We start from the raw sequence: 23,205 nt of genomic DNA on the forward strand, positions 1-23,205 counted from the left end.
AATCGGGCCGAATCTCCTTCGAATTGAATCACCAGCTGAAGCTTTACACAGCCCTAATGATAACCTAAATCGCAGTCTCTGTTCTTAAAAGCAGAAGACAACAAATCAAATCCTGTGATATCTATTGTATTAACTTACTTGAATAACTCTGGTTCAGGTACACTTTTGACCTGTTTGAGTTCACTTTTATTTTCAGACATTGTTCCTGGGGGGGTGGGGGTGTTACTAGACTTTACTGTCATATGTGGGAAGGAACACAAGTATTGTCACACAATTATGGCCAACCACTCCTAATCACATATGCACTGACATTGGTATGTCTTGTATACCGCAATGCTTGGTTGGATGTTTCTGTGCCAATGTCATCCCTGGTGTAAATAAGTCTATGCAGATGCATTAGGAAATGAATTTCATCTTTAGCACCTAGCTTAACCTTTAAAGAGCTATGCATGCTGCAGGAATCCCTTTTTCACGTGCCTCTTTACCCCATATACTGTCCACAAAGCTCTTGCCATCTCATGCTGTTTCTCCTGGATTTCTCAATTCCACATTACTGAGCAGTTCTGTGACTTTCTTATGTCTGTATTGAGTGGGGGGTTTTCTATGAAGCTTTAGGTATAGTTATACACTTGAGTGAAAAAAAACCAAAGAAACAAAATGAATTTACTTTTTCAGGAAAGTTGTAGATAAAGTAAGTAGCAAAGAAACCACAGGCAGAGAGAGAGGGAGAGAAAAGTAAGAAAAACTCCTGAAGCGTCACCAGCTCCTCAGTGGTCCACCACTGATCACCCGTATCAGTCATACACCGCATGTTCCAACAAGTCCTTCTCTTTCTATCTCTGTCACTACTCCGACTTACAATTGTTTGGGAAAATTGGCAATAAGATTAATGTGTTGACCATTTTTTGAGTCCCAGAGTCAAAGCAATAGAAAACAAACTCTGCTCTAACATCTAATAGGCAGCTGTATCCCTGTTACAGAAATCCCTCTCTTTGATTTAGACTTCTAGAGATGGCTTGCAATTTTCCACCGACTCCATATGGGATGGGAAAACAGTTTGAAAGATTCATCACTAGGGATGCCGACTATAGACCTGTTCTTTAGACTATCAACACAGGAAAGGTTTCCATTTATGAGATAACAACGTGCAATAACTATATATCAAGCTATTATCTCAAAAAGGATCCTGCCTTTGAATATTTCTTATTGGCAGGTATCTTCCCCCCCCCCCATAAATGTTTTAAACTGACCTGTTATGAGTTGCATAGAGTTTGCGTGTGTGTTGTAAGTTTAGCAAAAACTTCATCTTTCATCAAAGCATCATGCTATGTGGCAATTGTCCCACTGGGCCCCTCATTTTAGCAAGATCCTACCAAGCGATGTCTACTTGTTCACTCATTGCGATGTTTTTGTTTTCCTTTATGAAGCTTTGTTTAAGACTTCCACCTCAAATCCTTTTAAAAGGCCTCTTAAAAGCTCTTGGTTTTCCATTATCTATCTATCTTGCTTAGCAGCTGCAGACATGTATTGTATAGCTTGTCCCATTTCCAGAGTAGAAAAATAGATAAGATCCTCTGTGCGCTTGAGGTATAATAAAGACTTCTATCACAAAGAATAAACAACTCAATGAGCAGCAATAAACTTAATTTGCACATTAGATATGCTTTTCCAAGTTCTGACATTTCAGTTGAAAATAATGCTGAAGCAATGAGGCCTATAATTGAACAGCCAAAACTTCTCCAGAGGGGAAACAAAAACAAATGTTCCCTGCAAACAGGATCATTTTTATACTGTGTTGTTACTCAGTTTTTTAATAAATTTTGTAAATGCCAAATGAAATAATTTTGGGGGGTGTTTTTAATGTGATCTTCACATACTGCTCCATTAGGATGTATACATGTTAAACTGTATATGGGTGTCCTGAAGTGAGAGCTGCCTGAACACTAAACTACTTATTTTATTCACCGCTAGCTGTGTTGTAACTTTTTCTCAAATTATACATTGCATTGCATTGGCGCTAATTGAACCTTCATAATATGGACGTGAAAACTGCTTTAGCCAGTTAGGTTAAGAGGGAAAGTCAAGCCTGCAGGATAGAAAAGAAATTATTGGGAAGTTATCTAAAATTGAGTTAAAATTATGTGGGTAATCTTTTACTTTTATAACGACTCCCCTCACTGAGATAACCCTGATATTAGTGTGTGTGTGTTTTGGGGAGGTTTTTTGCATAACACTGGGTGTGTCTCCACGTTCATTAATATGCCGCAGTTTCTGCACATTAAGTTTAGTACTTGCATAACCAAACACTAAATCAACATGCAGTAACTTGCACCAGTGCATAGTAGCGCTGGCACATGGTTTTTAGTGATGCTAACTGTGCAGTAGCCTAATACTACTGTGCAGTAGCGTATTAGCACAGTTTTCGCCCTACACGCTACTGCACAGTAGAATTAGACTACTGTGCAGCTATCTGCTCGTATAGACGTGCCTACTGATAAAGAAGTTACCTTCTTGTCAACCTTTTCAACTTTACCATTGGATGTTAAATGTTAGGTATGTGCATGAGAAATCATTTATGTTAAGATTTGCAATCACAATCAGATAGCAGGATAGAGGGAAAGTCCTGAACTTGTTACGCTTTCCTCTGTGCTGACTCTAAGATTTGTGTAATGACTCATCCCACCCACTCATCAGTAGAGACAGAACCCAAAAATCTTTTTGGCAACAAAGTGCAAGTGCTCGGTATTGAGGTGAGGGAATGTCTTCATTATCTGGTAGCAGTAATATGTTCTTACTCTTTACATGGACTAGCCATGAGATGGCAAACTGGCAGAGGAAACACACTTATACTTTGTGTCGGCATTTCAGCCATCGGAGTAGTTATGCTAGCACCACGTCTAATGCAGACATCATTTAGACTGGTTTGGTGCACTTTGCCTGTGTTTTAAAGAAAGGTAATATTACCTAAGGCAAGAGTAAAATGTACCCCTATAAATCACACTCAACTGATGTATAGTGCATGTGCATTCAGAGTTGGCATCTTAGCATACCCTTTTTACAATGAAAAAAATGCATATTCATACACATCGTGGTACACAGGGCACCCCAGATCACTACTATGAACTCAGAGATGTTAAAGTTGACAATCACAGGTGGAGATATCATGCTATGGTCTCATCGTCACCTGCACATTTTTAGCTGCTCATGGAGAGTGAAATTCCTTTTTATGCTGAGGGCTAGTGTTGAATGTCAGTCACCTTAATGTAAAGCATTATTCTTGAACTCTTGGGTTTATCACCCACTGACCTGAGGATTCTGTAGAATCTGGATACTTAAAAATAGTGGGGCACAGTGGCACCTTAGAGACTAACTGAGGGCATGGACTTTTGTAGGCAACCGCCTGCTTCATCACAGCATAATAGAATCCAGTGAAGCAGGTTGTTGCTTGCAAAAGCTCAGGTCTCTCTGAAACAATTAGTCTGAAAGGTGTCATCCAGCCCTGCCTTCTTCCCGTTTTCAGACTAATATGGCAAACCAGCTCTGAATTCAGTGCGTGGATGATTTTGGGGATGGGTAGACTGAAAATATCCCCTTGTTCATGAGGGATTTAAAAAAAAATGAGTAGCTCATATGGGCACCAGAAAGTAATATTTTGGTTCAATTTCCCAAAAACTGTATTCGTATCAGTAGGGATATAGTTTTCACATATTAACTCAGTAGTTGCATTTTGACACATCCCATCAAGTTATATCACTCTTTCTCTTCAGATCAGACTTGTCATAATGTAACCTGCCTCTGACAAGTTCATAATGATGTCTCACAAAGTGACATCAAGTCGATTTTTTTTTCTTTCTGAGAAGAGGATTAAAAGTTTAACTAATATGCAGGGTGTTTTTCCAGGGGGAGGAGAGGAGAGGCGATAACAGGAAAAGTAAAATGACTTGCTTAGCAATGCAAACATTTCTAGCTAGTTAGCAGCTCAGATTATTCCCCTGAGAATTACATATTTTTAGCTGTTGGGTGGGCTGTGAAATGACATGCATGAATTTGCAGGCTTAGGTGTTAAGCTTCAAGAAAAGTAGAACTTCTGCGATTCCACAACTGCTCCTTTTGTTCCTTGGGAAAGTATGTAGGGGAGTATTTAAGAATATGAAGAATTGGAAACGGTAGGAATGGCTAAGACAATTCCCTTGTCATCTCCCTGTAGCTTCAGTGGGATACATCAAGTGGGACGGAGGAACAGGTTTTTTTAGTGGTTTTCTCATTTACTAGAATACAATTTTCATTCAGCTTCAAAATTTCCATCCTTTTGAGGAAGATACAATACCTTTTTTTGAACTAAGGTCCAGTATACATTGTAAGTATTTATTGGAGAACAGAAAGGCTCACAGCCACGGAGTTTAAGTCTTATTTCCTGTTCTAGACAAAGATTGTGAGCTCTTGGGGTTTCTGTGTTTAAACGGTGCCTAGCAGAATGGCATTACGAGACTTCTGAGTGTTTTTAATACAAAGAATAGATGATGATGATGATGATGATTCCTGTTGTATATTGGAAGGGAGGTCTTGATTTCTTGCCAAATTTCTGCTCCTCTAGCTCTTAGAAAACTGATTTAATAATACTGCTGATACCCAGTGCACTGTCATAAATGACCAAGGTTTTGTGGGAAGTATTATCTTCTAAAAATACTACCAAATAGTCACTACTTGTGGATAAGTCAGGCATTTCTTTTTTAGTTGCTGTCTACATCTGTTCCAGCATACGATTTTAGTTTAAACCTTGTATCATAGCTGTAATAGTATGATCTTTGTTTCATCAAATATACATGTACATTTCCAATATTCATAATGCACAAATGAAGACAATAAAATACCTTTCACAATCAGGTTCCCTGAGTTCCTGGCAATTCCAAATTGATTTGTTGCTATACAAGTATATACTCCTGCATCTGATTTGGTTATGTTATATATCTTCAGACTTCCATCTGCTGGCATAGTGATCCTGGGGAAAAAAAAAAAAAGAAGTATATTGGCTGTACAGGATGCTGTTCTGACTTCTTTTCCAAGAACTGTAATAAGAACACAATACGCACCTTTTAATATTTAAATACATTAGGTATGTATATGCTTTCCTATGACAAGCTGATCAACTAATTTTCACACCGGTTTTATTAATGATCTCTGTATTAGGAGCATAACTTGGACGTAACTGGAATTGACCACCAATCCATCTAGTCCACTTCCCCATGTCCTTTTGTGGTCAGTTTCAGATGCTTCAGAAGAAGAAATAACATCCCAATAATGCCCCAAATAGTATTATATTATATCATGGGCATTGTTTTTCCTGACCCAGATGGTAAGCAATGCATAATGTGAGATATGAGGACAGACAGCCTATGTAATTTTGTCAGTTTTATTAAAAGTTATTAATAACTTTTATAACGACTCCCCTCACTGATATAACCCTGATATTAGTGTGTGTGTGTGTGTGTGTGTGTGTGTGTGTTTTGGGGAGGTTTTTTGCATAACGCTGGGTGTGTCTCCACATTCATTAATATGCTGCAGTTACTGCACATTAAGTTTAGTACTAGATAAGACCCTGCAACACCATCTCACAAGCAATCAGAACTACATAAAATGGTCAGCTTTCTCATTTTGCCCTAAGAAATTGCCCTGTTAGTCTAGGGATACACACAAACCAGTATAAGTGATCAGAAACCAGTTCAAATCTGTAACACAACAGAAGTTTAGTGTATATAACCCACTTGCAAAATGGTCCAAACTGGTTTAAGATGAACCTGTTTTCAGTTAAATCAGTTTATTGAACTTCTGTCCCAGATCCCCTCCAGATTCAAGTTAACTCGCAGTCCCCCAGCATCCCAGGATGCTTTCTGCCTCCCCTGCAAGCCCCTCCTCTTAGGGTGGGTGGGCTAGCCTTGGCCCAAGCTGTCTGCTCCAGCCCAGCAGGGAGGTATTAGTCCCTGCTCCCCCGCCTCTTCCCCCACCCTTCAGCTTCTGGCCCAGGCCACTGCAGGCACATGGATGTATTTCCAGAATCAAAAGTGAACATCTATACACTTGCTTATCAGTTCAGTCTACACAGCTTAGACCTGCAAAGATTGAATCGATTCAGCCTTGGGCTTTTTGACTGTTTGTACATAGTCTTAGTGGCTATGGTTTGGCTTGTTTTATTATGCACTGACTTTGGGGGTACTGCCTTGATTATACTTAGAAATATTTTGAGACCAACAAAGAAAATGGAAAGGTTTGTGGCTGTAGATGGAGAAATATACACCAGAAAAAAAGCAATGAAAGTGCATAAGAAATTCTCGAGCAATATGAAACACCAGTTTGGGATTTTATGGACCAAATTCTGCACTGATTTATGCCCATTCAGGTCAGTGTAGTTTTTCAGGGTGTAAATCAGCAGATGGTTTAACCTGAGCTTTTGCTACTGAAATTTTGAGACCTTAAGCAATGACTTTTACACTGTGTTGCTTCCTTAATTATGAATACCAAGAGAGATTCTCATAAATGCACGTGAAATATGAAAGTCCTCTGAAAGTGGCAATACTAACATCAGCAGTGAGTTTATGACTACCACAAACACTTCAAATAAAATATGAGGAGAATTTTTTGTTGTTTTTTTTAATCCTTGATTTAATTGGCTTTTAAATCTAATAAAAAGTCCTTTTATATTAGAAAAATATCCAAGTCATGCTTCACAGCCTGAGTATTCAATATTTATTACTTACAACATAAATTTAGATGATGAAATAAATTATTAAAGCAAATGAGCAATAACTAGAGCACAAGTGGAAGTTGAGGGCAATATCACATCCATTAAACATATACAAAACATTACACTATCTTGTTGTATTCCAACCTTGTATTTATAGTCTTGCATTTCCATGCATAATACACAATAGGCCATGTTTCACTCTCCGTCACACGACTGCAGTTCTCATCTGCTCATGTACTTGAGAGAAGATCTATGTAACTGAACACAGAACCTGGCCCCAATTGTGCTGAAATGGAAATAATAATCCATCTTGCAGCACAGCCATGCAGCAAAGTGCAAAAGCAAACTCTGACTTGAGTGAAGCCAGACACCCAATTTGGGGATAATTATCGCAGGCTGTGTTCAGCTAACTGTCAAATGAAAGGGAGCTCTTACACCTGTGTTTAGTGTGCAGCATGATCAGGTGTCAGGAGGGAAGCTAGCCTTTGCAGGGGGTGCTTGAGAGGGTTTTTTTCCATTTGCTTCTATTGCTGAATCAGAAAGAGAATTGTGTATGCCTCAGAGCTGATTAAATTCACTGTCATTTCCACCAGGTGTAGTTCATGGTGCTTATTCTCCCTGTTCAGTTCCCAAAACATGAAGAGTTTGGAAGGGGAGAGGGCTGTTTGGCTATGTTCCCTTGTCATAGATCTCACATGACTTGGAGACTTTAAAAAACTTCGGCTGTAAATGGATCGTTCGCTAAGCAAAGTATCGGAGTACAATGTCCCTCCACAAACAAGGGAAATGCAATGAAGACATTAAGATGATTTGAGCAAGGATGCTATAGTGACAGAATCTGTGCCCTTTCTATGGCATGGGGCTATGCTGAAAGCTGGCCTAGGCCATAGGGAGGAGCGAAGGGAAAAGAAATATATCCCAAATTCTGTGAATGGGAATACATTCTTGACCACCAGTAAACAGAGAATATTTTCAACTAGTAGCATTGCTTTGAGAATTGTTCCAGTACGTTTTGGGAATTTGCCTTGTTACTCAATACACATTTTAAACTTAGATAGTAGTTTTGACTCTCCTTAATCTGAAGTATTTGACAGATGTGATGCCTGCTAAAAGCATTATGGGCTTCCTCAACAACACTGCCAGGTGTTTGAATGTCTCAGCTTACATGCTAAGCCCAGGGACACCACTCCAATTTCACCTTTTATGCACCCCTCAGATCCTACCTCACTTGAAGGGTTGCTCCTTGAGAGGGAAAACCGTTAGCTAACTCCGAGTCTGTAGTCCCCGTGCAGAGTGGAGCTGCAGTGGGGGCACTTCTGTGCTGCTACATGGTACACTTTGAAGAAGGAGCAAAGAAAGGATAGCAGTGTTATCCACTGAGCTCTGCTGTGCGAGAATATAGCAGCATCTGGGGCAACCAATTATAATAGCTGCCACAGCGTGGCTGTACTGCTGTTCTGAATTATCCAGAAAGAAACTTTTGTCCCCAGGCTTTGGAGAGAGAGAGAGGAAGGAAACTGGCCTTCAGTGAATACTCTTGTTACCTTGATGATGATGGTGCAGCTTTTGCATGCAAACAATTAATGCTAGGCTAAGCAAATGAGTTTGGATTTAACAGTCGTTCCATCAGATATCCACATATCAAACTGGAGCTGGCAAAATATGAAACTAGGAGCTGGAATTATGGATCTAGCTGACATTTTCAGAGAAGAGCGACTGCACACACAAGAAGGAACTGGCACCTTTTTAATTGACATTATTAAGCCGTACATCAAAATAGGACAAAATGGTCTCATTTTCACTCTCCCTTGGGAGAAATACCTGCTGCTAGTGTCTGGAGGATGGATTTAAGTAAATGTGAACATAGGGCATTAGCAAAATCTTTCATTTCCTCTTCTGCCAGCATATGAGGCATTCAAAATGAGTGCCACAGCTGCAGATAAGCATTGCCATTAAAAATTCCTGGTGATAAAATAGTCGATTCAGCTGATTAATTAGCAAAATATGTGCAGATATAGAGGCTGTACAGTCAGTGTTAAAGGGATATTTCAGCTGTGGATTAGCATATGTTCACTCACAGTATGCTTGAGTTAAAATTCTGAGTGAGCCATCAAATATCATGTATGTATTATTTGTAGTGCAGGAGCTTGTAGAAGCTCCAGCCATCGATCAGGATGCCATTGGGTTAGGTGGTATGCAAATACAGAACAAAAACACAATCCCTATTCCTAAGAGCTACAGTCTAAGCAAACAGAGCTCTAAAGAAATGCTCTATCCAAAGAAAGATTAATCACTCGGCTGTGTGTAGGGTTGGATCTTTGAGTGTGCCACAGTTATGTTTAGCACTGTCTATATCAGGGATTGGGAATATAAAAGTTGCTTTACATTATTTCGAATGTAGGTCAGCAGGTGGATAGTTTAATTCTCAAATGTAATTTGTAGCAAACTTTGGGGTAGTTTAAAGCGAGTTTAAAATAGATACTAGAGGCCGTGGAGAATTTTGTGAACATGCTTGCAATGCTGGGACATAGGTGATGTATTGTAGACAGAGCTATGCCATCCCCATGCCAAAGGCGTTCCATTATTTACAGCAATTTTAAGTCTCCTTTGTGCTGCTAGAATGGCATAAAAAGATCTTAGAAGGCCCCATTGAATGTACTGATGCTTATTCAATACAGATTCTATTCATACACAAATAAAGACATATTCTAGATACAGAGAAGGTTGTGAAACAATCTTCAGCATCCCGCTGCATGAATTGCAATGAAAGCATGTGACAATGGGCACGTTCCAGGGGGAGACCAGAAGGTGTAAGATTGTTCAGTGCCCCGTTCTACCAAGCCGAACAGAGTTTGAAACTCACCCTAATTTGGAAATTAATCCTGCTCTGAGAGAGATTCCTGAAATGGCTCGTTCCCTGAACCTCTGCTGGGCAAATTTCTAATGTTCTGATGAATCAAGTGGAGTTGAGCACCAATGATTAAGAAATATTATTCGTAGTCTCTTGGCTGCACAGATGCTTATCCATTCAGATTGCATAATGCCCATTCAGCTATTGGGCAAATAATCACTGGCCTACAGTCATACAGTTGTAGTTAAATGATCAGCCATCTTAAAACTGGAAATGCTCTCTCTTGACTGATTCAACTCTTTGCTGGTAAAGAGAAACCGTAACATGAGAAGTTTTAGAGTTGTTTTCAGAATCAGGATTCAAAATGCTTAAAACTTAGGAAGCTGTCTCACCCTACAAACAGGGCATGCAGACACAATTTGTTTAGAAGGGTAATGGACGCACAATTTCTTCGTTTGTATGGGTGACTTGGAGCAGCACTTTTATAAGTCCAATTAATGGTTAGCTAACCAGTCTAATGCTCTTGAGGAAAGGGAATGTATCTCTGCAATGTCACTGTCAAATTGGTATAGTGGACAGAGCGTAATGTGGTCCATAATTTGATGAGGGTTGCCACAGCCACATTCTGCAGAACTCCTAATACACTTTCTGTGCATCAGGTAACCGCAGCAGCCATGCCCAGTTCAGATCCAATGGAAGATGACAGGGGTTGAAGATGACAGCCTGCCTGTGGGCCACCCTGCCATGTAGCAATCCAAAACAGGAAAATCCACAACTAATGTCATCACAATGGTGACCAAATACCCAACAGGCTCTTGGTCAATGGAACAACAACTATAGCCACATAAGTAATTGGTTACCAGGGAAGGGAATTAAATGGACAAGTATGAGTCATTTTGAGACGTATCAAAGTTTGTTCTGGACAAGGATGGGAATGCAGAGCAGCATGAAAGAAAGGCAGAAAGACAGATTTTAAATATATGCAGAAAATAGTGGCATAATACTGATGTTAATGAAAATGTTCCTGTTGACGTCTAGAAACTCAGGATTTCACTCAACGAAGTAATCTGGATGGCATCTTTCTGCCATCTCTATAGATACAAAGTTCACTGAAGATGTTAGCAAATGATGAAGAGGAAGCTATAACATGTGATCATACCTTGCCCCTAAAATGTTTACCACAAAGCCATAACTCTTCACAAATTTTTGGTGGTTATAATAGTTGGTAGCATTTACATCCAAAGTCAATGTAATTTTGACCAAGCTAAACAAGGATGTCACATTTAAAGTCCAATCTAATACAAAACATTTTCTCTTCCAATGCAGTTGTCTGTCCCAGGAATAAACTAGTTTCGTTTTTTTAAAGGACAAAATGGATAAGCATGAGCCTAGATATAAGTTAGTGATTGTGACTTCAAATGCCTAGAGTCAAGCTTAAATGAAAAAAAAAAACCTTGTTGAACCAGAGCCTGAACAAAGAATCAGTTTTCTTGCTGAGAAGCTCATTTCATTCCAATTTCCAGCCATCTGTAAAAGATGTTTAAAAGATGTTTAAAAGATCTGCAGAAAAGGCCAAGAGGATACTGGGCTGTGTTATAGGCACGGCAGAGAAAGTGACTCTGGTGAGGCCTCACTTTTCCAGTTTAGGATTCCACACTTCAAGAAATGTGAGTTAACTTGGAAGAGCTTGGAGGAAAGCAACACAATACTTAGAGGTCTGGTGATGAGGAAATGTTAAAAGAACTAGAATTATTTAATTCACAGAAGAGATGACTGAGGAGAGAGAATTATTACATTTGGGGAAGAGAAAACTAAGGAGGGAATTTAAAGATAACAATCTTGACATTCAAAAAGAGTTGTTATAAAGAGGATGGAAACCAAATGCTGTCTGTGTCTGCATGGAGAGATAGAGGAATATCCATCATTGGGGAAAAAAACGTCAGGTTAGATAGGGCTGTTGGTTGTAGCCATGTTGGTCTAAGGACATATGCAGGTAATGTTCTTTGGGTAGATATCATATTTTTTTAGACCAAATATTTAGTTGGGTAGGTGTGGTATCTTCTTTTAGACCAAAGAACCTCAGGTTAGATAAACATTTGTCTGGGATGGTTTGAAAGGGATCCTGCCTAAGTAGGGCTTGGACCCCAAGGTCACTTGCCTAAGTAGGGCTTTGGCCCCTAGATGACTCCAAGGTCATTTTCAGCCCTGTGTTTCTATAAACCTAAAATGGTGGTTCTCAGGCAGGTGCACCATTTCTACTGCAGCTCTTCCCAGTTCGGTGCCAACATACCTCCTGAAGACAGATGTGCATGAAAAGTTTCATTACATGGTGGTGGCAGCCTGATGATAAATGCCAGCTACCATCAGATAGAACTTCCCTGTGTGCCTCCACAATGCAATGCTTTTCAGTTTGGCTCTGACATGCTTTCTGAACACACAGGAGCACAGGGCAACTTCATTCAGTGATAGGGGTGGCGGTGATGCCATCACCCTATTACCTTGTTCTCATCACTCCAGAAAGAGTGACCCAAGGGCAACCTTTTTTTAAAAACCAGAAATCTAAAAGTACATAGCCAGGTGCCTGCTATGCAGCAAGAGAAAGGGGGAAAAGAACATCCTAGATCTTCACCTAAGTCAATTCTCTTAGTGTTCTGAGTAAAAAGACAGATTTCCACCTTTGTTTGGGAGACAGAAGTCTGAGAAACAGGCAAATTGCTCATTAAAACTGCCACACATACTTCTTTTATGTAAAGAACTTAAGAAACCAAGCAGCATAATGCATATAATTTCTAATTAACTGGGCCAAATAAATCATTTCTGGAAGGTGTTGTCTCATGTAAACAAAAGATTATGGATGGCTATTTCCTTTGATCTCAAGAGCATGAAAGAACGGTATGTATTCAACAAGGCTGATATATAAAAAAATTTGTAAAAGGCAGCAGGTATCAACTCATTAAATTTTAAACTTGAAGCAGAGGTAGTTTTTTTCCTTCCAGGTTATTCAGCTTATTTTGTTTAGTTATGGATGGAGCTTTCATACACAGATACAAACATGTGCAATGTGCATATCTCCCCAGCGTGATACAGATGTAATGCCACTGAAATCGCTGGAGTAGCACTGGTAAAACCAGGCGTAACATTGTGGCTGAATGGGACAAGCCATGCAGTTTCTAACATGAGATTGTTCTCAAAATCAGGCCTTTTTAATTATAATAATTTATGTCATGTAAGCTGAGTGCAACTGAGACAATCCAAAATGCAATTTACTTAAATATAGTCTGCAATTATGGTTCTAACTATATGCATGATCGCTGCAGGTGAAGGCAGCACTCTGGCAATTGCATGCAAAAGCAGATTTGAATTATGGCATGGGTCAAAGTTTCAGCTTTAGTTGTAAAAACAAAATAATAGATTATGAATTGAAGCAGGGGGGAGGGGAGAAGAAGCACAGCAACATCTGTTGGAGTCTGCCAGCATCCTGAAACAATAATACGGAGCAATATAAACTCCTGCAAGCATTTCAAAGTGATGTTAACTCCATGGATGACTGCTCTGGTTTGCTGCGCCAATACCACCCAAACAGAAGCAGGGGGCAAATCAAAGGCAGGCCCAGTATAGCTATGTAATAGGTGCACCCCAGCAGCTGGGATAAGTTAGATAAGAAAGGAAATGGAGTTCTTTGGCTCTCTGGAGGAAGGTCGTATCTATAAATGCCCTATGTGGGCAGAAGTGGCCATTTTGTTCTCATCACTTCAGAAAGAGTTAGACTGACGTTAGAAAAAGTATGAGATGCCTCATGTTGTGATGTGCCTACACAGTCAGGGTGCCTTAGGGTGTTTACAGGTGTTCATTTTTGTCTGAGGATTTATTTTGCAAGGGAGATCTTCCAGGTATTTATGTGGAAAATTTTTCTCCCCCAGGAGGCATGTTTCCCCTGGGAGAAATTGAATGAATGCTCATAGTTTCTCCTGGGAGAGCAGCAATTCTCCTGATAGAAATATAATACCTGTACATAGCTTTAATTTGGCCCTATGCACAAATAAAATTGTTAGCTAATAGTGCATGTTATTTTCTGAATTGCATATCCAATCAAGGAAAATGCATTCCAAATGAAGGCCTGGAGCCAGATTTTTAAATTTTTTTTTTAAGAAAAGGGCATTTCAAGTTTATAAACCTATTAGTAGCCCGGTTTAAAAAAAATAGCCAAGCACACAGAGACTCTGCCCGGGTCTTTTTTACCTCACCCAGTCTTCTATCAGCAGTATATATTAGCACTTCACAATAGCTACTGCATGCATCATCCCAACTCTCCAAGGACACACTGAAGAGATGATGAAATGAAGCGCAACAAAATTTTCATTTGTCCAAGATCACTCAGAAGGAATGGGTTTAAATCCTGGCTTTTCTAAGTCTCAATTCACTGCCTTATTTAACCACAAGACCATCCTTTCTTATGTTTATGGTTAGAATATTAACTGGTAAATTGTCTGGAGTTCTCTCTAAAGGATATACAGTGGGCCGTGAGATTTTTGACTGACTGTTGAAGTTCACAAAGATTGATAAATATGAGAGAGACTGCTTTAAAATGATGAAAGAAAGAAAGAGAACTTGGGGAAAAAAATCTCTCATAACTTCACTGAAGACAACAAAATCACTAGGGATTTATATAGGTGTAAATGAGAATGAATTGCTCCTTATGATGACTACTTCTGTTTTAGTTAAAGGTTCCACTGGGTTCATTCTGAGATCCAATTGTTTGTTATATCTCAACAATCTTTATACCTGTTTCTACTATTCACAATATAATTTATATGCTAATAGCATTGCTACTTAATAAACTATGTTTAAAAAGAGGTCTTTCCTTATCTGCAAGCTGATATTAATGAGCTTCAAAATCGACAGACACAATTAAGTGCAAACAAAATAAATACCAGTAAGCCCAATGTTAATTATTTGGTTCAAAACAAAGTTTCAATATCTAATTGAATAGTCTTATTAAAATATTTAAATAAAGAATATTATTAGCAATAATAATGTGATAACAAAACACGGCTCTGCGCTAATTAAAAAGCAGGCATATTATTTTTGCTAATTTTTTACACTACTTGGGGAGTAGAATCTCTGCACAATTTGTGAACGCAAATATTTGTTTGATGCAAACACATACAGACCTCAGGAAGGAGTTTTACTGCATAATGAAGCTTACATGCAAAATGCAATATGGTCAGGAGATGGCAATTCCATAAAGATAAAAGATCTGTTTCAAAGTTTTCCCATTCAGCATAGGCAAAACCAGCCTTACCTCGAGGTCCTTTGAACACTGACCAGATTTAGGTTTGGGGTTTTTTTTCCCCACCAAAGCACAGTGGGCCTATTATTAACCAGAAGCTCACTATTCAGTGTAATATAGTCTAAAAGCTTGGGTATATAGTGACAGGATTCAGCATTGTAAATATAGGTTCCAACTGCCTGTAAGCACAGTCACACTTCCAACCAACTGCTGGCTCCCTTGGTCTTTTCCTCCGGAGAGAACCAGACGGAAGAGCAGGGATGCCCCATCCTCCATGTTCAGTATTAAGGCTGTTCACACACTGTGATTTATCCCCACTCTGCCTTCTCATTCTAAGAGAGATCTGGGAGACTGCCATAGGGTCCCTGCCCTTAAAGTTTTGACAACACAGTTGCCCTTAGAGACAATATTTCAGCAGCTCATAAATGGCCCAATAATTCAACTGGAAATGGAGCTACCATTCTTAGTTTAAAAAAAAAAAAAATCACTGAGAAAATAGCAATCTATCCAAGCCAAGAAAACCCCCACAACCACATGGCTTTTTCAGGCCATCTGTGTAGAAAGGATACCTTCCTGACCCCAGACCAAGCAATCAATTCCATCCAACACGAGTAATCGAGAACCAACCGAGAGCAGGGGGGGCTGGACCTGATGATCTCATGATCATCAGGTCCAGCCCTAAACTTCTGTGAATCTATGAGAAGGTCTGTGCAACCCAATTGTCTGGGACTGGCTCTACAAATGACTGCCACCTTATTGAAAGCTGCATGTAGCATTTAGCTTGAAACAGTCACTGCCTATTAGTGAGAGAGAACTGGAATCACTCGATTCAGTCAAGAACCACACTCCATGACTCAGCTGGTCCAGCTCAGAAAGGAAGGAGTTTTCTCGAGTACAATCCTGTCTCATGTAGAGAGGACACCGGACAGCATGATCACTATAGCCAAGCGGTATTCTGAGTGTAGAAATAAACTGGTTTGCTACTGAGAATAGAAGAATTGAAGTTTACTAGTTGTCAAATGCTACAGTGAGAGTAGAAGTACAAAATGTCAAATGTAATTGTCAGAAAGAGGGCCCGCCAATTTTCCCTGTTTGCTGGTAAATGCCACTGGTTTTGAAAGGTATTATCAACTTAGGCGCTCTAGAGAAAATCTTACCCACCACATGACTCCCTGCCCACACTGCTATTATTAAATCTAATCCCACCATTGATCATTATATGTCTCACGCATTATTAGGAGTTCAGATACAGTTGCAGATGACTCCAAATTCAATGATGGTGCAAAGTTAAGCCCTTAATATGAGATTTAGGTGGGATTTAAAGGGTTCATAGGGCTTTGTGTGACCCTCGGTGTGAGGGTTTGTTTTATGCCCAGAAAGTTTCTCTTGTCCTTGCTTGTCAGAGGGCATGTCTAAACTAATTTACCGCACAATAAAGCATCACCTATGCATTGCAATTAGACTGGTGTAGACTAGTTTACTGTGCCATTGGATAATCCCATCAGACATGAGTACTGTCCAATGGTGCAGTAAAAATTACTGCACTTACATGCATGTGTAGATGGTGACGGGGCTGGCTTGGGCATAAGGCTGCTTCAGCACAGAGCTAGATGGCAGGCAAGTCTACATGTGCAATGAATGCACACAAATAAACTCTGGAGCTTATTGCTCAAGAGTTTTTTGCTCCCAGGCATACTATTTGAACCTGTGCTTGGGAGCAGAAAACTCCAGAGCAATTAGCTCCAGAGTTTATTCAAGCACAGCACATGGAGGCTGGCCAGGGCTGCTCCTCCATGTGCTGCAGAGTGGCTGGCTGGGACATGAGGGTGCTTCAGCAAGGAGCTAGCTGGCAGACAACCCCCGCACTGAAGCATCCTGATGCCCCAGCCAGCTGCTTTACATCACAAGGAGCCCCATCAGAGCAGCCAGCCCAGGGATCCTGTGACAGGGCTCCACATTGCTCTGGAGTTTTTTGCTCCCAAGTGCATGTTCAAATGGCATGCCTGGGAGCAAAACACTCCTGAGCAAAAGCTCCAGAGTTTATTTGTGTGCATTCATTGCACATGTAGACTTGCCCATCATGTAGTAAAATCAGAATTGCTGCTGTCCCTAAAATATTCTGTTCTTTTCTGTATGTGCAAGCAGGCCATATTATCTACATACGATCAGTATTGGCCTAATTTGCAGGGTCTGGACTTCATGTAACATGGACACTTTGCAAGCATATTCACATACATGTGTCTAAGTATGTAGCCATGTGTACAGGCTTGCCGGTACATACACATGTGCACAGACACATGCGCAATTTGGCATGCTATTTCCTGCTACACCATTGATAAACTATAATGTCAAAGCACTATCATTTTTTCAGTTGAATTATACTAATTACATTAATTTGTAAATCCATGCTCTATTATGCTTTAGTCATGCTGATAAAGCTATGCTCTCCATGCTTCACTCTTTCCCACCCTTCTTTCTCTTTGTCACTGCAAGATTTGTGCAACCAGCCGTGTCTTGCATCACCCCTGCATGTCTGCTTCTGTTCTCATGCTGTGGAGCATCCTGTGCAGAAATCCTATCTTGCAACTTCTCTTACTTCCTTGACTGCTTTCTTTCCTCCTTCAGTTCTGCCACATAGCTACTTAAACAACTCTTCTCTGATTTGATTGATTCCTATGCCCACAAGCCTAGCTGTCTTCTCATTACCTGGGAGGCAATCTTCAAGTCTTTTGATCCTTCTCCCCCCCGCACAGAATTTTACCATTTCTACCAACAACATTTGACAGTGATATGACTTTCTTCCTCCCCTTTCCTTGCCTTCCTTTCCACCCCCCTACAATGCCTTCCTCCCACACATCACAGATGCAAACTCTTTTTGTCTGCCTTCCTCTTCCACTCCACTAGCCCCAGTGACACCATCTCCTTATTTCTTTTGTGCCCTGTCTCATCCCTACCCTTACTGTTCACCTTTGGTTCTCCTTGCCTTCTGGCTGCCTCTGCTCACAAAACAAACATCTTAAAATTAAAAATCCATGACTCTAATTGCATCTCTAACTACCATCCAACTTCCTTATCTCTCAGATCACTGAATGTCCTTCTTACAACTGCTGTTTGGAATTTCCTCTCCTAGACTAACTCCAATCCATCTCCAGCTTCTTGCACTGAAACCAGTCTCTACAAAGTCTCTAATGACTTCTTCCTAGTCAAGACTCAGAACCAGTAGTCTAGCTTCATACTCCTTGAACTGTCACCTGCCTTAGTAACTTTGACAAGGCTCTTTCTGAAATCTTGTCCTCCTCTGTCTTCAAGACTATGTGCATGAATCAAGGGTAGATTACAAACCTTGGAGAGAGACACAGACAGAAGGCATATTGCTGACACTCACAGGATTTCAACTTGTTACAACTCCATTTGACATGATAGGAGTGACAGATTGCTTGGGACATCTTCAGTATGTAGCATAACACCCTCAGAAAGAATCACCTTAACAAGGCTCCAAGGAGATGAATATGAACAATTTAAAATTATATTACAAAGCCAATGTGCAGAAGGGAAATTGCAGTAAGTCCAGTATTATGCAGGTTGTCATTGTTCCTTAAGCATGAGAACATATGTTTCATTTGCCTATTTGATGCACATGCTACCTGAAGTACTAAACACTATTGCATTAAATAGTCAGTAATACAGAATAAAATTATGCTTATTGGCTTGTTCCATTATGGAGCTCTCTAAGGAAGGGAAAGGAAAGGAAAGTCACTTCCTATTTCCTACTGCTGTATTAATTTTATTTTTGTTGCCCACCATCATTTCATGGGGTCAAATAGAAATGGGGGTCACATTCTTCCTTCTCAGTAAATGTCAGTGGAGTGGCTTCAAATTGAAACAAAGCAGGGATGGTAGAAAGATAGATGACAAAGCAGAAAGGATAGGATTAGGAAAAAAGGAGGTTCTTCCCCTTTCTTTCCCTGTCCCTGCTCATTTCTTCTCCCAGTATCTCTCTTTCCTCTTCTCTTTCACCCACTAGTGCTTCCTCTGCTCCCCTATCATCTGTCTTATCTTACAGAAAAGACAGAGATTGACAGGAAGAGAAATGACTGGGAACATACTGATGGAGCCTAGAGAACAAGAGGAATTATTAAAAGCTCTTGGAGCAATTTCCTAATGTTCTTATGAATGCAAAACTCCTCAGACATGTGCTGTCACCGTCTTAGGGTTCCCACATCCTTGGGTATAAGCTAGAGACCTGATACCTGTAACAACTACCTCTGGAGATGCTTATCTTCACGTATGTGAGCAGCCCTATTAAATTCTATAGCAACATTAAGATATTAAAAATTAAGAATATGCAAAAGTATTGGTAGGATCAAGCCTATATTTGTGCATAATTCAGGGCAAGCAGGGTAGCTCCTGAGTCATTAACAAATAAGTATATTAGAAAAGCCCATAATCTTTTCTTCTTACATGCTTTTGCAGTAATACATGGTCTGCCATCCTCCCATAAAGAGATACCATTGTGCTTTTCGAATGAAATATAAGTTTAAAATCCAAGTACTTCTTGCAGCTCGTGGCATTCCCTTGAGGGAGGTGTAATGATGATGTTGTCAATTGAGCACAGTATGTTTGGTATTTAATGTTTTCTTCTAGAGGAAAATTCAAAGTGATTCTGACTAGCAGTCTGATGTTTTGCTTGCATTTTCATATCTCAATAGGTGAACTCAGAACAAGCCACTGAAAGCAGGCAGGCAAACCTTTGCCTTTGATTTCTGTCATTTTACTTGTTAGCTAGGAATAGAGCTGAAGTGATTAATCAAATTTAGCAGATGTAGAATCAATTCCATTGGTTCCCTAAGTAAAATTAGAATTTCATCAAGAGATGAGCTTAATTTGTATTCATGTTGACTTAGAGATGCTGCCTAAGATATCTGGGACTGCCCTGATTGCTAATGCCTGTACTTCAAGTGCTCTATTTAAAAGCTAGAAGGGGAAATGAACTTTCTTCTTTACAAGCATACAGGCACTGATAAGTTACTGGGGTTAAGGAATCTCATCAAAGCTATGCAAAAGTATTAGCGGCGGAAGGCCAAAAAGGATAAGATGAGAATAGACTCAAACCCCCAAACTACACTAAATTAAAGTATTCTGAACCTTCATTTAACTTCTCATTACAGAAAGCCAACACAGAAGTTACTATATAAGCTTAGGGCACTTGAGGCCATGTGATCTACTGAATGGGTTCATATACTATATCAGAGGATGTTGGTTCTGTATCTGGCTGCATTCACTGGATGATCTCTAATAGGTTATGATATAACTGGAATTGCATGTACTTGTCTTTATTGCCATAGGATTATTAAAAAATCCTACGGACTTATTAAAAAAGAGTGGGTTTTTTTTTTTTTGTCTTTTCAATAATTTCCCTCTATACCTCTTCTGATAAATGGTAATGATGCATATGGCCAGGAATATATATTGTATACAAAATGGTGGAGGGAAACCATCAGCTACCAGAGCCTTGTTTGAGGAACAGAGTACCAACAAGGTAGGAGCTCTGGGAAATATTGTGCTTGAGAAGCTGTCATTAGTTTCTGGGCTTAAGAAATTGTATTGATGTGTCTCAGCTGACAGAAGGAGGTTTAAGATAATGAATCTGTGCTTTGAAAGTATAAAATAAACCCAAAAACAAAAGGCAGAACCAGGGCTCTGTTTAGCCTCAGAAATAAGTACAGACAGTCACAATTGTCTGTACCTAGGCTGAATTGATTCAGTCTTTGCAGGTTAGTCTAAATGGTGGAGATTAAACTGACAAACAACTGACCAGACACATACTTTAGATTCAGAAAATGCAGCTACGTGCCTGTAATGGGTCAGGCCAGAAGCTGGCGGGTGCTAGAGCATGGCTCTTGGCACATAGCCAGCATGGCCTATGTGTTTGCTTCCTCTTCTTGCTTCCCCCAAGGTCTCTGGGATTTGCAGTCCACAATCACAGCAGCAGGACTCTGCAGGGTTTCTCATCACTTCCTCTTCCTGCTTCCAGGTGCCTCTGGGATTTGTAGTCCAGTCACAGCCACCAGTAAATTTAGTAGGGCAGGGCAGCTCTGTACTTGGAGGAAGGGGCATTTAACCCCCCTCCCTGGACCCAGACCCCTGCTGGGGTTTCCCGGGGGGGTGTTCCCCCCACTCAAACACTGAGGCAGACAGCACAGCCCAGGACTGCAAGGCATGCTGGGATGCTGGAGGCGCCGTGATTTAACTTGAACCAGGAAGGGGTCCAGGGCAGAAGGTTCATAAACTGGTTAGACTCAAATCAGTTAAGTACTTTATCTTAGACCAGTTTCAGCCCTTTTGAAACTGGTTTATGTAAACCGAGCTTCTGTTCTGTTACAGGTTTAACCCAGTTTCTGATGACTTAAACCAGTTTCTGTGTAACTACTGTCCCTAGCCAGAAAGGTTAAAAATGCATGGGTCCAATGTAGAAAAACCCGAAACAATGATCTGGGAAATATCCAGCAGATGACTGCTGTGGATGATCTAAAACCATGTTTCAAGATTTCTTTATAGAATGACAAGAGGGTGATTCTTATTTTATTAGTGCTTCCCACTTACCTCAGCTTTGCTTTTATACCCCAAATTAATTAAAAGGTAGTCTGTTCAGACTATGTGATACCATGAATGTGTGCTGGTACTAAGCAGAGCTATCACAAATAAATCAAATCAAGAGGTGAGCAGAGGAAGGGGAAAAAATGAATATCTTTCTTGCTTTAGGGTGAAATATACACCAAAGGTCTGGTAGCACCATTTCCATAACAAAAGATTGAATTTGTCTAGGTCATCCTAAAGGAGTTATATGGTTTGACTTATTTAACAACTTGTCCATCACTCTATTCCTGTCAGAACTGTGAAGGACTGGTATACCCTTTTTCTCTGAATACATGCCAACCAGCTTTTCAAAAAGGAGGGGAAAGAGATCCTTAGAGATTATAAATGCTATCAAATAGAAAAGGAACAGAATGGGAAACATTTAGTTAAAATGGTTCAACTGTACGTGACCTGCCAGGATTTAATCATACATATAGAAAGCTAGGGAGTGTGTTTCCTCTGCTCACTTTTTATTTGAGAGTGGATGCATGTTATTGTGATGCTAACTATATGAGGAATAAAAGTTGCAAGACTACCAACCTTTAGTTCATTTTCTGTGTTCTGCTTCATTTCACAGGGGGAATTCTTGAAGAATCCCACTGTCCAGAACTATGTGGCAATAGCTACTTAATCAGTTAATAATCAGGAGTTCTCCAACTGTTATCTCACGGCCTAAAGGGGTACTGTAATTATCTTGTAGGAATCCATGTTTAAAATTCAAGCCATTGTTTTTTCATGTAAATTATACAGTGGCTTACTTTTATTAATAGTTCTTGAGACCTTCAGTCTTGGTTACCCATAAGTGAAGGATTCTTATCTCTAACATAAATAATTAAATGTTACAGAATATAGAAATCCAATGAAATGTTATGGCCACTTCTGTCTAGGATTTATTTTTAAAAATAGGTAATGAATATACATATCGGTTAGGATTGCCGAATATCCCTTATAAAGTTTAGCCAATCTGTATCATTCGGTATAACGAAGTTCACAGTTTCCTTTCTGCAACCTACAGGAGCTGAATATTCTCTTTGCATCCCATAGTCTAGCACTTTTGAATAAGCGCTTGATTGAATACACTGTATAATATATTGTAAATACGTGAAAGCTCTGAGAAAGCATTAATCAGACGACTACTCATAATTAGTAATTGCTGAAAAATTATACAGAGAATGTTTCTTTATAATTTAAAGATGTTCTGTTAGCTTTTTAACTTATCATATTTGACTTACCACTAGTGGCCACCACTACTGACTTTCACCTTGTATAATGGTTTACACATTTACACAGAAGATGTTAAATACTCTCTTTGGGGTTAAATTGTGCCCTATACCCTCTAGGGATGCTGACATAAACCAAAGTTTGCAATGCAACCTATGTAGGTACTGTGCATCCTGGGCATAGTTTCATTCTCCCTCAAACTTTGACTGATTTCTACATGATGTTGATTCACGGAGGTTTTGCATATGGCAAAGCAAGTGGACCCAGAGGGTGTCGCAATGAAATAGAGGTTGAATGTTGCCGAATTATATATCACAGAGATTTACAATTACCCATATACATTTGAACAAAGCACATGGCCTATGTTCTCGGTCAGTCAGACTGCATGGCTTCTCCTTAAGATGAACAGGCCCATTGACACACAAGCTTTTACCAGTGAGCTGTCAAACGTGATGCCAAATCAACTGC

The 23,205-nt window shown here is 39.8% G+C and overlaps 1 protein-coding gene across 5 annotated transcripts in view; it reads right to left on the minus strand.

The window, feature by feature from the left end:
* CNTN6 (contactin 6) overlaps positions 1 to 23,205 on the minus strand; it is a 260,433-nt gene that overhangs the window by 48,087 nt on the left and 189,141 nt on the right. For all 5 annotated transcript variants that reach the window (XM_019504720.1, XM_019504719.1, XM_019504723.1 and 2 more), the window contains one exon: positions 4,872 to 4,999. In XM_019504720.1, the coding sequence (XP_019360265.1) occupies positions 4,872 to 4,999 (128 nt within the window). The remainder of the gene's footprint in view (positions 1 to 4,871; positions 5,000 to 23,205) is intronic.

This window comes from Gavialis gangeticus, unplaced genomic scaffold (genome assembly GCF_001723915.1).
Source record: "Gavialis gangeticus isolate Ggan-Ray unplaced genomic scaffold, GavGan_comp1, whole genome shotgun sequence".
Classification (NCBI taxonomy): Eukaryota; Metazoa; Chordata; order Crocodylia; family Gavialidae; genus Gavialis; species Gavialis gangeticus.